Source organism: Mobula birostris, chromosome 5, assembly GCF_030028105.1.
Source record: "Mobula birostris isolate sMobBir1 chromosome 5, sMobBir1.hap1, whole genome shotgun sequence".
Lineage (NCBI taxonomy): Eukaryota > Metazoa > Chordata > Chondrichthyes > Myliobatiformes > Myliobatidae > Mobula > Mobula birostris.
In genome coordinates, this window is record NC_092374.1 from 98495806 (window position 1) to 98512437 (window position 16632).

The following is a 16632-nucleotide window of genomic DNA, read 5'->3' on the forward strand; positions in this document are numbered from 1 at the left end:
AACACACACACACACCACAGTCCCTGTACACACTACAAACACACACACACCACAGTCTCTGTACACTCCACTACAAACACACACACACCACAGTCCCTGCACACAGCACTACAAACACACACACCACAGTCCCTGTACACAACACTACAAACACACACACACACGCACCACAGTCCCTGTACACACCACAAACACACACACAGCACAGTCTCTGTACACAACACTACAAACACACACACGCACCACATTCCCTGTACGCAGCACTACAAACACACACACACCACAGTCCCTGTACACAACATTAGAAACGCACACACACGCATCACAGTCCCTGTACACAACACCGCAAACACACACGCACTACAGTCCCTGTGTGCAACACTGCAAACACACACACACCACAGTCTCTGTATACAATACTACAAACACACACACACACACACACACACCGCAGTCCCGGTACACAACACCACAAACACACACACACCACAGTCTCTGTACACAACACTATGAACACACACGCAGGCACAAACACACATGCACGCCACTGTCTTGGTACATAACACACACACACACATCACAGTCCCTGTACACAACGCAAAACACACACACCACAGTCTCTGTAAACACAACACACACACCACAGACCCTGCACACACTACAAAGACACACACACAAACACACACACACACACACACACACACCACTGTCTCTGTACACAACACTACAATCTCTCTCTCTCTCTCTCTCTCTCTCTCATCCTGCCGATGTGGAACACCAGCAGGGATCCATAGCGCCTTCACAGACCAGTTTATTATAACTGATTTACTTGATGTTAATTATAGTATGTGGTAGCAGGACAGTGCAAATGAATTGGTAAATTGGTTTATTATGGTCACGTTTGTTGAGGTATGACAATGTTGCAAATGGTGAGAGTTTCCAGTGATGACTGCTCGAGCACCTCAAATGAACAAGTAGATAAAGATGAACCTTAGGACCCTCGACACACCTGCACTTCTACCCCCAACCCAGTGTGGGTGGGTCTGTGTGTATGAATATAACTGAGGTTCGGTGTGACTGACTATGCGTGCTCGTTGTTGCAAGTTAGTGTGTCACACTCTCTGTGAGTGTCTGTGAATCAGGGGTTCAGCAGTGACACCCCAGCCGGTTCGCGGCTCGACCAAGCCAGGCAGCACCCGCCCCATTCGCCCGCTGTGCGGCTCCTTTAAGGCGGCTCCTCCCTGACCGAGTCCTCACGTCATCGGGGAAATGGCGAACGGCTGCTGACCGCCAACATCAATCAGTACTCGAGGCCTCCCTCCCACCCCCAGCAGTCGGAGTCCCACCCCCGGCACCCGACCCCCGGGCCGGCACCCCACAACCGCTGCTCGGACACACCGCCGGCCGCCTCCCTCCCTCCCCCCGGGTCCCACCGCCGCTACCGGAAAAAAGTTTCCCCAAAAGTTCGGGAAAGTTTGTGCGGCCGGGGGGAGGGGACCGGAGCCGGGTTGCGTGAACCGGGAGCGGGCGATGCCCTGTCGCCTGGTCCCGGACACCGGCGGAAATTGCTGAGCCACTCCCGGGAGCTGGGAATGCCGGAGGGTGGCAGGAGCCCGGTGTCGGTGAGGGAGGGAGATAAGAGAGAAAAAGGTGGGGGTAGAGTGGTGGGTAGGAGACAGGGAATGGAGGGTGGGGGAAGGGGTGGGTGGGGGAGGAGGGGCAGGTGGGTGGGGGAGGAGAGGAAGGTGGAAAGGAGGTAGATGGGGAGGGTGAGGAGGAGGGAGTGGGTGAGGGAGGTAGGAAGGGGGGTGAGTGGGGAGGAGGGGAGAAAGGGGTGGGTGGGAGAGGGGGAGGAGGAGAGGGTGGGGGGTGAGGGTTGGCAGTGATTGGGTAGGGTGGTGCATGATGACAAGTGAGTAGGGGAGAGGTGTTCAGAGGCGAGACGGTAGACGTGAAGAGAGGGTAAGGGACGGGGAGTGAGGTGGAGTGTGAGGGAAGTGGGGGTAGTTGAAGGGTGAAGGAGGGATGGTGGGGGTGAAGGGGAGGGAAGTGGGAGATTGAGGTGTGGTATTTGGTTGGGATTTTGGATTTTGTTGACCTTTATTCCTTGACCGCACCCCCCCCCCCCAGGTTCAAGTGTGATTGGTTGCTGAGCAAGGTCACCATGGCAGGGGCCTCGGTGAAGGTGGCTGTTCGTGTCCGTCCCTTCAGCCCCCGGGAGCTGCGTTTGAATGCCACCTGTATCATCCACATGTCTGGCAACTGCACCAGTGAGCATCACGCTTGGGGTGGGGGTTGTGGTTCAGGGAAAGGGGTCGTTAGGAGTGTGTTTGGGTTGGTGGGGGCTGGGGGGGGGGTTGGAACTGTAGCTTTGCTGTCTTCCCTTGGGTCTCTTCCTGTAATCCCCACTGTAAATCCTGTGGGTGGGGGAGTTATCTGCAAAGGGGGAGGGTTCTGTGGATGGTGTGTCGTCTGATCCCCACTGTAAATCCTGTGGGTGGGGGAGTTATCTGCAAAGGGGGAGGGTTCTGTGGATGGTGTGTCGTCTGATCCCCACTGTAAATCCTGTGGGTGGGGGAGTTATCTGCAAAGGGGGAGGGTTCTGTGGATGGTGTGTCGTCTGATCCCCACTGTAAATCCTGTGGGTGGGGGAGTTATCTGCAAAGGGGGAGGGTTCTGTGGATGGTGTGGGGTATTGGAATGTACTTATGGTGACACTTTCTTTCTCTCCCCCCTCCACCTCCACCTCCACCTCCACCTCCACCTCCCCTTCCACCTCCCCTTCCACCTCCCCTTCCACCTCCCCTTCCACCTCCCCTTCCACCTCCCCTTCCACCTCCCCTTCCCTTTCCCGACAGGTATTACAAATCCCAAACAGACAAAAGATGCCCCCAAGTCTTTCACCTTCGACCACTCGTACTGGTCACACGGCTCGGTGAGAGCAGGAGGGAGGGGGTTGCTGGGGAGGTGGGCAGGGAGACACAGCCCATAAAGTGAAGGGTGAGGCACACTCATCAGTGGGTGCTGGTAGTAGGAACCCGTGGATGGAGGGCAGTAGGGATTTGGGCTGTGTCCACAACGACCGTTCCTCGTGTGCTGGGATGGTGGGGAAGTGGAGAAGAGGGTCAGAGTGGGAGGGAGTGAGGGTAAGGAGGGGGTAAGCATGAGGATTATGGGAGAGGGAGTGGGTTCAGAGGCTGGGAGTGAGGGGGGAGTCTGGCACTGGGTACATACCCCCCGGTCTCATCCCACCCCACCCTTGTCTCCAGCCTGAGGACCCAGGGTTCGTGTCCCAGCGGCATTTGTACCTGGACCTGGGGGAGGAGATGTTGCTTCACGCTTTCCAGGGCTACAACATCTGTGTGTTGGCATATGGACAGACCGGCGCAGGCAAGTCCTACACCATGGTGGGGCGGCCAGTCTCTGAACCAGGACTCATCCCACAGGTCAGTACCCCTCCTCTCTGAACCCTCCTGAGCCTCCTCCCCTCCAACCAACTACCTCACCTCTTTGCCCTGTCATGTTGTAAGTCTGTTTACTGATGTTATGTCTGCCGAGGTACAATGGAAGGCTGCACTGAGGTAGAACAATGTAAGACAATTCGGAATGCAGAATGAAGTGGAACGGCTGCAGAGAAATGCCGTGCAGGTAGACGGTAGGGTACAATGTTGATAATGAGATCAAGGAGACCCTTCAAGAGTCTGATAACAGCTTCAAAGTACATTTATTATGGAACTATGTATGCAATGTACAACCCTGAGATTTGCCTTCCCACAGACAGCCACCGAACCCGTTCAAAGAAAAACATCAACTTCCCCACCCCACATGCAAAAGAAAAACAAATTACACAAATGGCAACAAAACTATCGAGCAAAAGACACAGGATGTAAAGCATCTTGCGAGTCCAGGCACGGTCAGTTGGGTTCAGTGTTTGATATCTGCTGTCCTCGAGCCTGGTAGGAGGTGATTTCAGGTTTTTGTATCAACCTGTCCGATGGGAGAAGGGAGAACGTCCGGCGTGGTTGGGGTCTTTGATAGATTGCTTAGCAGCCAGAGCCCATGGAGGGAAGATTGGTTTCTGTGCTGTGTCCACAACTCTCTGCACGTTCTCATGATCACAGGCAGAACAGTCGCCATACCAAGCCCTGATCAATCCAGCTGGGATGCTTTCTGTGGTGGATAGATAAGTATGCAGGAGGTCTGAATATCGGTGGGGTTGTGACAGTGTCAAAGGGTATAACAGGTCCAGAGGGGGAGGAATGGCCGATAGAGTCTAACCTCGCCAATTGGGGGCTATGAGACTGCTTTGGGAGTGAGTGAAGGGCAATGCACTGTTCATGCTTGGATGTTGTACAAGGTGGGGGGTGTTTCCAGGCTGGGGGTCCCTAACTGACACTCCCCTCTGTCTCCCCACAGCTCTGTGAGGACCTGTTCTCCAGGATCGAGAGTAGCCGCAGTGATGAGCTGTCACACTCAGTGGAGGTAATGGTGCTATCGGGGTGAGCAGAGGGTCATGGGAAGAGTCAGAGGGTAATGGGTCAGGGTTCAAGACTGTTTCTGCTGATGAGAGGAGTTGGAGGGTGAGGGAAGGAATCAGAGGATGAGGGAAGGGATTGTAAGGTGAAAGGTCAGGGTGAGGGGTCAGAGGTGGAATGTTCAGTGTGAGGGGAGGGGTTAGAGACTCAGAGATCAGGGTCAGAGTTCCATAGGAAGCAGGGAGACTGGGCTGAGGGGTGACATTGTAGAGGAGTGGAGCAAGGGTCAGAAGTGACCCTGTGATCACTAACCTTTGCCTTTTGCCATGCAGGTCAGTTACATGGAGATCTACTGTGAGCGTGTACGTGACCTCCTAAACCCCAGGAGCGGAGGGAACCTACGAGTGAGGGAGCACCCCTTGCTCGGCCCCTACGTGGAGGGTCTATCTCGGCTGGCGGCCACCAGCTCCCACCACATCGCTGAGCTCATGGACTGCGGCAACCGGGCCCGGTGTGCAGGGTGGGAGGGGGGGTGGTGGCCAGAGGGTAGGGGTTGGGGTCAGGGGTCAGTGGCTGTGGTTCAGGACTGTGTCAGTGGGCGAGGGCAGGGATCAGTCAGGATCAGGAGGTGGCCTTGGGGTCAGTGTGTAGGGATCAGGGTCAGAGGTCAGTGGGTGGGATTCAATGGATAGTGGAAATCTGAAGGTGGGCTTTGGGGTCACTGGGTGGGGTTCAGGGTCAAGGGTCAGTGGAGATCTGAGGGGTGGGCTTTGGGTCAATGTGTGGGGGTTAGGGGGTCAGTGGAAATCTGAAGGTGGGCCTTGAGGTCAATAGGTGAGGTTCAGGGATCAGTGGGGATCTGAGGGTGAGCTTTGGGGTCAATGAGTGGGGTTTAGGTCAGCGGTCATCACTGTGGTTCTTGGGGTACGGCAGGGGAAATAGTGCATGGTATGAAACCATATCACATTGAAGCACACCCTTTGGCCCATCTAATCCATGCTGAGGACAGGGGGTCATGTGCTGAGGGTCAGAGGGCAGGTGGAACAGTGCCTTCAGGGATTGGGTTCAGGGCAGAGGTCTGAGGTGGGGTCAGGGGTGGTTGGAGTTGGCAGCAGTGGGGGCAGTTAGGAGCAGTGATCGGAGTCAAAGTCAGGGTCAGGGCAGAGGTTGGGGTGAGGGACAACTCTGTTGACCCTGATCTCCTCCACAGGACAGTCGCTGCCACCAACATGAATGAAGCCAGCAGCCGCTCTCACGCAGTCTTCACCATCATCTTCACCCAGAAACGGCACGACTCCGTGACTGAGCTCTCCACTGAGAGGGTAAGCGGGGCAGGGGTTGTGGTGGGGATGGATGGCGGGGGCTTTGGGGGTGGTGTGGCGAGGGGAGGGTAGGGTTCAGGGAATGGGACAGATGACTACAATGAGCCCACCCCACTGCTGAGATGGGGTGAGATGTGTGGGGCTCATGGGGGGGGGGTGCATGGGATAGCTACTCCTTCCCCCACTGACTGCTGTCTCCCTTCCCCAGGTCAGCAAGATCAGCCTGGTGGATTTGGCAGGAAGTGAAAGGGCAGATGCCGCTGGGACAAAGGGCACGAGGTTAAAGGTAAGATGTGTTTGTAGCTGATCACTCCCTTCCCAAGTGAGGCTTAGCCCCCCTTTCCACCACCTCAGTCAAGACCTCCATCAGCTCCAGCCTCCCAGACAATCTCGCCCCACTGCAGTTGGCCTCCGGCTAAATCAGATCCACATGGGACCTGGCAGTCATGCACTCATCTCTAGAACATATGGATCAAAAAGATCTATATCAAACCTGTCGATTGACTATAGGTCTGCCTTCAATACCAAACAAATTAGTCTTCAAATTCCTTGTCCTACAACTCAGCACCTCCCTCTGGATCCCGAGCTTCCTGGCAGGTAAATGTAGGCAGAATCAGGTTTATTGTCACTGACATGTATTGTGAAATTTGTTTTTTGCTGCAGCGGTACATAAAACACACGTATATGTATGGGGAGGGGCAGGGGCTGGTCGTGTCCATTCCAGAGCAGCTCTCTCACTTTTGGTCCCACCAGACACTCAGCCCTCACCTGGGGCTCCAAGTAGCTGTTTGCCTGTGACAGCAGCCACACCCTGATGCACTGCTTCGACAGGCGGGCTAAACCAGGTGAGGGCAGCCAGCAGCCTCGCACCCAGTGAGGTGGGACACGCCTGTCCCACCATGAAGAGTCGGGTCTGGCGGACTGAGCAGATGAGATCTACAGTGAGGTCTAACGGCCAGGGAGGCGGTTCTTCAATGCTGCATGGAGAGCAAAGGGCATGACAAGGCACAGAAGGTGCCATTGTCATCCACTGCAACCAGGGGAGACCCCTGTATGTGACGCTTGTTCGCACGACTGGACTCGGACGTCTGAGTATTCCACTGTAAAAACTCTCCCACACAGGCTTCCTGTCAATGTCGAACATGACTGACAACCACCATGTACCTGCATGCATGTGTGAGTATTTATTTATAAGATGAAACTAGTAGTGCAAAAAGAGAGCAAAACAAAGAAAAAATAGAGAGGCAGTGTACATGGGTTCATTGTCCATTCAGAAATCCTGTGGCGGAGGGGAAGAAGCTGTTCCTGAAACGTTGAGTGTGTGTCTTCACGCTCCTGTACCTCCTCCCGCTTGGGAGTAATGAGAAGAGGGCAGCATCACCTCTGCAGTTAACCTCAATATTGGCACCTTTCAAGGCTGCGTTCTCAGCCCCTTGGTCTACCCCTTGTACACTCGTGGCTGTGTGGCCAGACTCTGCTAATTCCAGCTGGATGTTTGCAGATGATACCACTGTATTGGGCCACGCCTCAAAGAACAGTGAGTCAGAGTACAGAAAGGAGACTGAGAGCTTGGTGATATGGTGTTCTGACAACAACCTTTCCCTCAAGCTCAGCAAAACAGCTGGCCATTGGCTTCAGGAAGTGGGGAGATGGTTGAAAGCTTCAGGTTTCTGCTTGTAGAAATCACCAATCATGCGGATGCTACTGCCAAGGATATACACCAGCACCTCTACTTCCTCAGGGGGGTAAAGAAATTCAGCATGTCCCTCTCAATCCTTTTTTTTAAATTGATGGATGATAGAAAGCATTGAACTGGATGCATGGCAGCTCAGTACAGCAACTGAGTGCAGAGGGTTGTGGGCACAGCTCAGCACATCACAGGATCTGGCCTTCCCTCCACGGACTCTGCCTACACTTACCACTGCCTCTGTGAAGCAGCCAGCAGATCAAAGACCCTCACCCACCCCAGACATTGTATTTTCTTAACCCCCCCCCCCCCCCAAACCATTAGGCAGAGGATACAAAAGCCTGAAAGTATGTGCCACCAGGCACAAGGACACTTAACAGACTCTTGAGGTCAAGTCAGGAACGTTCACACTGTGACCCTGCTAATCTGAAAGGAGACCATTACACGCCAGACCAAGTGATCCAGCGGGTGGTAAAAGGATAAACCCTCGACCCACTGGAAATCATGAAAATCGTTAGCCACAACATCGAAGGCTTCAACCACAGTAAAGCAGAAATCCTGGCAAACTTAAAACGGGACATCTTGTGTATGCAAGAAACTCATAGGCTGAACAACCAACCCCATGTGCCAAGAATGCACTTGGCTATTGACACCCCTAGCTAAACTTATCGAAGTGCAATCTTTGTTAAAGATAAATCTACAGTAATGAGCAAAGCAAACATCCAAGCTGGCTCAATGGAATTACTGAAAGTTGAAACAAAAACACATAAATATCATCTCAGTCTACAAACTCCCTAATGAACCATTCATGTGGCCACCTAACCTAGATCTCCAGGACAAAATGTACCTCATTATTGGTGACTTTTATAGCCAAAGCCTCAACTGGGGATACGAAGATGACCATGCAAATGCAGAAGTAGTTGTATCATGGACTCTAAACAACAGCCTTGAGCTACTATAAGAGTCAAAGGTCACCCTTACCTTCACAAGTGCCAGATGGAGAAAAGGATACAACCCAGACCTTGCTTTTGTTACCTCGGCAAGCTCCAACCTCTTCACACGAACAGTCCTCCAACACATACCCAAATCCCAACATTGTCCAGTCCAGAGAGAATCCCTTCCAGTTCTGAGATCTACCATCAAAGTACCTACCAAGAATTAACCTGAGGAAAGCGAATTGGACATCTTTCACAGAATCCCTTGATCAACTTATCGATACCATACCACCAGAACCTGATCATTATGATGAATTTGTCTGACTAATCTAGAAAGTAGCACAGCAGAACATACCTAGAGACTGCAAAACCAAATATATTCAGGGATTGACTAGTGATATCAGGCAAAGTTATGATGAGTATGTCAACTTATACGACCAAGACCCGTTTGGTCAAGACACAATTGAAATGGGAGAGTCAGTTCTGTCCCTACTGAGCCAAGAGAGACAACAGTATTGGCAAGAACTGATAGAAAACACAGACATGACCAAGAGCAGTAAGAAGGCATGGGCAACTGTTTGGAAACTCAACTCAGACAATAGACCACCACAGAGAATTGCTGTAAAACCCAATCAGGTTATCCACCAACTAATACTAAAGGGTCGACCAAACAACAAGGAACAGAGGAAAAAGAAAAAGCAACATCAGGAGATGGAGTCAGCTCTCTCAAATGGGAATAACAGCTTCCCACCCCTCACCCTAGAAGAATTAAAGGATGAAGTATCACAGCTAAAATCCAACAAAGCTGCTGGCATAGATAGGATTCTTAATGAATTCCTTAAACATCTTGGACCTAAAGCACTCCGCTGGCTTCTGTCCCTTTTTAACTGTTGCCTAAGGTCATTAAAAATACCTAAAAAGTAAAGAGCCAAAGTTGTTGCTCTCCTAGAACCCAATAAAGACCCCAACATTCCTAAAAATTACAGACCGATTTCCTTGCTCTGCACCCTCTATAAATTCTACAAGAGACTCCTACTGAAAAGAATATCCCCCTTAGTCGAAGATCTAACACCAGACCAAGCTGGGTTCAGGCCAGGCCCCTCTTGCTGCAGTCAAGTTCTGAACTTAACCCAGTATATTGAGGGCGGCTTTGAAATGCGACAAATTACAGGGGCAGTTTTTTGTTGACTTAGCAGCATATGACACTGTGAATCACAGACGCCTTCTACTGAAATTATCGAAAATGTTAAAGAACGAAACCACAGTCCAAAGTAATAAGAAGCCTCCTAGAAAATTGCAGATTTTATGTAGAAATGAATGGAATTAAGAGTAGATGACATCCACAAAAGAACGGACTACCAGAGGGATCAGTCCTGGCACCTCTACTATTCAATGCTTACACAAACGACCAACCAATCTTTCCTAACACAAGCAGGTTTATCTATGCAGACAACCTATGCATAGCAACACAAGCTAATTCTTTCCAAGAAGTTGAAGTATGACTTACAGCAGTCCTCGAAGCAATGAAGCAGTATTATGAAAAATGGTGTCTGAACCCAAATCCATCAAAAACTCAGTGTGTGCATTCTATCTGAGGAATCGAGCAACAGCTTGGAAACTCAAGATCTTCTGGTGTGGCACACTGGATAGGACGCTCTCATTTGCCACCCACATCCAAAGACTCTGAGGGAAAGTTGGCTCTTGCAATTCTCTCTTGAAAAAATTAGCAGGAACGAAATGGGGAGCTCACACGCTTAGATCAACTGCCCTAGCAATCTGCTATGCACTGGCAGAATACTGTGCACCTGTGTGGGGCAGATCAGCCCATGCGAAGACAATAGACCCGTTCCTTAACGAAGCCTGCCGAATAATCACAGGCATACTGCTCCCCACACCCACTAACGTCATTTACAGACTTGCAGGCATTGCTCCCCCAGAGACCCGAAGACACATTACAACAAAAATTGTAAAAGGTAAACAGAACTCAGATCTACGGCACCTACTACACCATCCTGTGCCAGTTTCCAACCGCCTAAAATGGAGGAAAAGCTTTGCTACGGTGGAGGAACTGCCACACAGAACATCCCCCCAAATATACAGGGTTGACCTCTGGCAACAAACAGCAGCCAGAACCTCAATCAGTACAGTGCAAGACCCCGCAGAAATGTTACCAGACGGGGCACTGCTTGACAGACGGAAGTGGTGCATTCTCAACAGAATGAGAGCGGGAGTTTGTAGGACGGGAGGCAATATGGTGAAGTGGGGTTTAAAGACCAGCGAATCCTGTGAGTGTGGTGAAAGGGTGCAGAACATTGAACACGTTCTGTGCAACTGCCCACTCTCACCTGATTTAGCTGACACCGACCATCAACCAAACAACACTAGAGTGGCTGGCTGTCTGGTGTGACAAGCTATGATGATGGGGTGTATATCAAAACTTGCCGTGCAATATGTTGCTTTCTGTTCACAACAGAATATTTTAAAATTTATTTTATTTTTTATTGCGACACTGTGTCGAATAGGCCTTTCCGGCTCTTTGAGCCACACCACCCAGCAACCCCGACTTAACCCTGACCCAACCACAATGACCAATTCATCTACCAACCGGAGCTGACCGGAGCACTCAATGGAAACCCGTGCGGTCGTGGGACAAACAAGTCACACGTGTCCGATGGTACAAACTCCTTATAGGGGGCAGCAGGAATTGAACCCGGGCCGCCTGTACTGTAAAGCCTTATGCTAACCACTACACTATCGTGCTGCCCCTGGGGGCTGCACAGAAGTGTTGTTACACTTTCTGGCACCAACGTAGCATGCCCAGCATGTGGACCCTTGGCCTCATAATCTACCTTGTTGTGATCTTGCACCTCGTTGTCCACACGCACTGACTGCACTGTCTCTGTAGCTGTGACACTTTATTCTGCATTCTGTTGTCTCTGCTACATATGGAATGGTTGGTATGGGTGGAATGCAGCTCATCACTATATCAGTACATCTGATAATGATACTGTAATTACCCTCTCCCCACCACTAATCTTCCCCAAATTACCTCCCAGTTTCACCTATCACCTTGTGCTTCTTCCTCCCCACCAGTCCTGCTGTAGGGTCCTGGTCCAAAATGTTGACTATTTACTCTTTTCCATAGATGCAGCCTGGCCTGCTGAGTTCCTCCAGCATTGTGTGTATGTTGCTTGGATTTCCAGATCTACAGATTTTCTTGTGTCTAGTTTTCACCAATTTCACAGTCTTCACCCATCGTCTCGTTCCTCCACCACTATCTCTCCCTCCCCCACACTGATCTCTGTCCACTCTCTCTGCAGGAAGGAGCCAACATTAACAAGTCCCTGACTACCCTGGGGAAGGTGATCTCTGCGTTGGCTGAAATGGTGAGTCTCTCACCCAGGGCTCTCCCACCTTCCCCCCCAGCCCCACTGACCAGACACCCCCACCCCCACCCCAACCCCCACTGACCAGATACCCAGTCAGTTCACAGTTGCTTCTTTTGGTTCAGCAGGGCAAGAGGAAGAAGTCTGAGTTCATTCCGTACCGGGACTCTGTGCTGACCTGGCTGCTGAAGGAGAATCTGGGTGAGGTGCCATCTGAGTGCATTCGAAGAAGGAGTCTGAGAGTCTGAGTGGGAGTGCCGAGAAAGATATTTTTGAAATTTTCGTTATTTTTTTTTCTCCAACGGCGTTCTGAGAGGCGGGACTGCACAGGCGTGTGACGTCGGGCAGTGCAGCGCGGCAGATTTAAAAGGAACAGAGCCTCATAGAGCGGGCAGTGTAGTTTGCGGGCTGCGGAGTGAGTGGGAGCAGAGTGAAGGCTTAAGGGCTTAGGCAGAAACGGGCGAGGCGAGGGAGGTTTGGCATTCATTTTCTGTTGTTATTTGAGGAGAGGGGCAGTATGAGTGTGAGGGCAGTTTGCTGTTCTCAGTGTCGGATGTGGGAGGCCCTGGAGTCTCCAAGCCTCCCGGACGTCTACATCTGCGCCAAGTGCATCGAGATGCAGCTCCTAAGGGACCGCGTTACGGAACTGGAGCTGCAGCTCGATGACCTTCGTCTGGTCAGGGAGAGCGAGGAGTTGATAGAGAGGAGTTGCAGGCAGATGGTCACGCCGGGGCCACGGGAGGCAGACAAGTGGGTCACGGTTAGGAGGGGGAAGGGGAAGAGTCAGGTAATAGGGAGTACCCCAGTGGCTGTACCCCTTAACAACAGGTACTCCTGTTTGAGTACTGTTGGGGGGGGACAGCTTACCCGGGGGAAGCGACAGTGGCCGTGCCTCCGGCACAGAGTCTGGCCCAGTGGCTCAGAAGGGTAGGGCAAGGAAGAGGAGGGCAGTAGTAATAGGGGACTCGATAGTAAGGGGGTCAGATAGGCGATTCTGTGGACGCAGTCCAGAGACCCAGATGGTAGTCTGCCTCCCTCGTGCCAGGGTCCGGGATATTTCTGATCGTGTCCAAGATATCCTGAAGTGGGAGGGTGAGGAGCCAGAGGTCGTGGTACATATAGGTACCAATGACATAGGTAGGAAAAGGGATGAGGTCCTGAAAGGAGAATATAGGGAGCTAGGAAGGGAGTTGAGAAAAAGGACCGCAAAGGTAGTAATCTCAGGATTACTGCCTGTGCCACGCGACAGTGAGAGTAGGAATGCGATGAGGTGGAGGATAAATGCATGGCTGAGGGATTGGAGCAGGGGGCAGGGATTCAAGTTTTTGGATCATTGGGACCTCTTTTGGCACAGGCGTGACCTGTACAAAAAGGACGGGTTACACTTGAATCCTAGGGGGACCAATACCCTGGCAGGGAGATTAGCGAGGGCTTCTGAGGTGACTTTAAACTAGAATGGTTGGGGGGTGGGAATCAAATTAAAGAGGCTAGGCGTGAGGAGGTTAGTTCACAACAGGGGGATGGGAACCAGTGCAGAGAGGCAGGGGGGTGTAAAGTGAGGGTAGAAGCAAAAAGTACTAAGGAGAAGAGTAAAAGTGGCAGGCCGACAAATCCAGGGCAAGCATTAAAAAGGGCCACTTTTCAACATAATTGTATAAGGGCTAAGAGAGTTGTAAAAGAGCGCCTGAAGGCTTTGTGTGTCAATGCAAGGAGCATTCGTAATAAGGTGGATGAATTGAAAGTGCAGATTGTTATTAATGATTATGATATAGTTGGGATCACAGAGACGTGGCTCCAGGGTGACCAAGGATGGGAGCTCAACGTTCAGGGATATTCAATATTCAGGAGGGATAGACATGAAGGAAGGGGAGGTGGGGTGGCGTTGCTGGTTAAAGAAGAGATTAACGCAATAGAAAGGAAGGACATAAGCCGGGAAGATGTGGAATCGATATGGGTAGAGCTGCGTAACACTAAGGGGCAGAAGACGCTGGTGGGAATTGTGTACAGGCCACCTAACAGTAGTAGTGAGGTCGGAGATGGTATTAAACAGGAAATTAGAAATGTGTGCAATAAAGGAACAGCAGTTATAATGGGTGACTTCAATCTACATGTAGATTGGGTGAACCAAATTGGTAAAGGTGCTGAGGAAGAGGATTTCTTGGAATGTATGCGGGATGGTTTTTTGAACCAACATGTCGAGGAACCAACTAGAGAGCAGGCTATTCTGGACTGGGTTTTGAGCAATGAGGAAGGGTTAGTTAGCAATCTTGTTGTGAGAGGCCCCTTGGGTAAGAGTGACCATAATATGGTGGAATTCTTCATTAAGATGGAGAGTGACATAGTTAATTCAGAAACAAAGGTTCTGAACTTAAAGAGGGGTAACTTTGAAGGTATGAGACGTGAATTAGCTAAGATAGACTGGCAAATGACACTTAAAGGATTGACGGTGGATATGCAATGGCAAGCATTTAAAGATCGCATGGATGAACTACAACAAATGTTCATCCCAGTTTGGCAAAAGAATAAATCAAGGAAGGTAGTGCACCCGTGGCTGACAAGAGAAATTAGGGATAGTATCAATTCCAAAGAAGAAGCATACAAATTAGCCAGAGAAAGTGGCTCACCTGAGGACTGGGAGAAATTCAGAGTTCAGCAGAGGAGGACAAAGGGCTTAATTGGGAAGGGGAAAAAAGATTATGAGAGAAAACTGGCAGGGAACATAAAAACTGACTGTAAAAGCTTTTATAGATATGTAAAAAGGAAAAGACTGGTAAAGACAAATGTAGGTCCCCTACAGACAAAAACAGGTGAATTGATTATGGGGAGCAAGGACATGGCAGACCAATTGAATAATTACTTTGGTTCTGTCTTCACTAAGGAGGACATAAATAATCTTCCAGAAATAGTAGGGGACAGAGGGTCCAGTGAGATGGAGGAACTGAGCGAAATACTTGTTAGTAGGGAAGTGGTGTTAGGTAAATTGAAGGGATTGAAGGCAGATAAATCCCCAGGGCTAGATGGTCTGCATCCTAGAGTGCTTAAGGAAGTAGCCCAAGAAATAGTGGATGCATTTGTGATAATTTTTCAAAACTCGTTAGATTCTGGACTAGTTCCTGAGGATTGGAGGGTGGCTAATGTAACCCCACTTTTTAAAAAAGGAGGGACAGAGAAACCGGGGAATTATAGACCGGTTAGCCTAACGTCGGTGGTGGGAAAATTGCTGGAGTCAGTTATCAAAGATGTGATAACAGCACATTTGGAAAGCAGTGAAATCATCGGACAAAGTCAGCATGGATTTGTGAAAGGAAAATCATGTCTGACGAATCTCATTGAATTTTTTGAGGATGTAACTAGTAGAGTGGATAGGGGAGAACCAGTGGATGTGGTATATTTGGATTTTCAAAAGGCTTTTGACAAGGTCCCACACAGGAGATTAGTGTGCAAACTTAAAGCACATGGTATTGGGGGTAAGGTATTGATGTGGATGGAGAATTGGTTAGCAGACAGGAAGCAAAGATTGGGAATAAACGGGACCTTTTCAGAATGGCAGGCGGTGACCAGTGGGGTACCGCAAGGCTCAGTGCTGGGACCCCAGTTGTTTACAATATATATTAGTGACTTGGATGAGGGAATTAAATGCAGCATCTCCAAGTTTGCGGATGACACGAAGCTGGGCGGCAGTGTTAGCTGTGAGGAGGATGCTAAGAGGATGCAGAGTGACTTGGATAGGTTGGGTGAGTGGGCAAATTCATGGCAGATGCAATTTAATGTGGATAAATGTGAAGTTATCCACTTTGGTGGTAAAAATAGGAAAACAGATTATTATCTGAATGGTGGCCGATTAGGAAAAGGGGAGGTGCAACGAGACCTGGGTGTCATTGTACACCAGTCATTGAAAGTGGGCATGCAGGTACAGCAGGTGGTGAAAAAGGCGAATGATATGCTGGCATTTATAGCGAGAGGATTCGAATACAGGAGCAGGGAGATACTACTGCAGTTGTACAAGGCCTTGGTGAGACCACACCTGGAGTATTGTGTGCAGTTTTGGTCCCCTAATCTGAGGAAAGACATCCCTGCCATAGAGGGAGTACAAAGAAGGTTCACCAGATTGATTCCTGGGATGGCAGGACTTTCATATGAAGAAAGACTGGATGAACTGGGCTTGTACTCGTTGGAATTTAGAAGATTGAGGGGGGATCTGATTGAAACATATAAAATCCTAAAGGGACTGGACAGGCTACATGCAGGAAGATTGTTCCTGATGTTGGGGAAGTCCAGAAGGAGGGGTCACAGTTTGAGGATAAAGGGGAAGCCTTTTAGGACCGAGATTAGGAAAAACTTCTTCACACAGAGAGTGGCGAATCTGTGGAATTCTCTGCCACAGGAAACAGTTGAGGCCAGTTCATTGGCTATATTTAAGAGGGAGTTAGATATGGCCCTTGTGGCTACGGGGATCAGGGGGTATGGAGGGAAGGCTGGGTGGGGTTCTGAGTTGGATGATCAGCCATGATCATAATAAATGGCGGTGCAGGCTCGAAGGGCCGAATGGCCTACTCCTGCACCTATTTTCTATGTTTCTATGGAATAGCTTGAGGGGACGGGGTGGGGGGGAGGGGTTAATGAGACGAGGCCACCTACACTACTGTTTCACAACATCATGGCTGACCTGAATGTCACCTTGACCACCTTCCCTTCCCCTTCCCCTGCCCTCTGACGCCCTTCCCCTGCCCCCTGACGCCCTTCCCCCACCCCTGCCCTCTGACGCCCTTCCCCTACCCCTGCCCTCTTGGCGTAATGCCACTGACTTCCCTCCTCTTGCCTACTCAG

The 16632-nt window shown here is 50.5% G+C and overlaps 1 protein-coding gene and 1 long non-coding RNA gene across 4 annotated transcripts in view; one reads left to right on the top strand and one right to left on the bottom strand.

Annotated features, from left to right (window-relative positions):
• The first annotated feature begins 1277 nt into the window (after positions 1 to 1277).
• Positions 1278 to 16632, top strand: part of LOC140197916 (kinesin-like protein KIF1C) — a 45396-nt gene continuing 30041 nt past the window's right edge. Inside the window, exons 1-10 of one of the 3 annotated variants that reach the window (XM_072258522.1) lie at positions 1278 to 1650; positions 2131 to 2270; positions 2859 to 2935; positions 3270 to 3446; positions 4417 to 4482; positions 4808 to 4986; positions 5686 to 5797; positions 6006 to 6083; positions 11740 to 11805; positions 11931 to 12006. In XM_072258522.1, the coding sequence (XP_072114623.1) occupies positions 2165 to 2270; positions 2859 to 2935; positions 3270 to 3446; positions 4417 to 4482; positions 4808 to 4986; positions 5686 to 5797; positions 6006 to 6083; positions 11740 to 11805; positions 11931 to 12006 (937 nt within the window). In that variant the 5' untranslated portion in view covers positions 1278 to 1650; positions 2131 to 2164. The remainder of the gene's footprint in view (positions 1651 to 2130; positions 2271 to 2858; positions 2936 to 3269; positions 3447 to 4416; positions 4483 to 4807; positions 4987 to 5685; positions 5798 to 6005; positions 6084 to 11739; positions 11806 to 11930; positions 12007 to 16632) is intronic. The other 2 variants (XM_072258520.1, XM_072258523.1) reach the window with 2 other exon arrangements.
• LOC140197917 (uncharacterized) overlaps positions 3749 to 16632 on the bottom strand; it is a 39960-nt gene continuing 27076 nt past the window's right edge. The window contains exon 3 of the long non-coding RNA XR_011886053.1: positions 3749 to 4170. This is a non-coding gene — a long non-coding RNA (uncharacterized lncRNA). The remainder of the gene's footprint in view (positions 4171 to 16632) is intronic.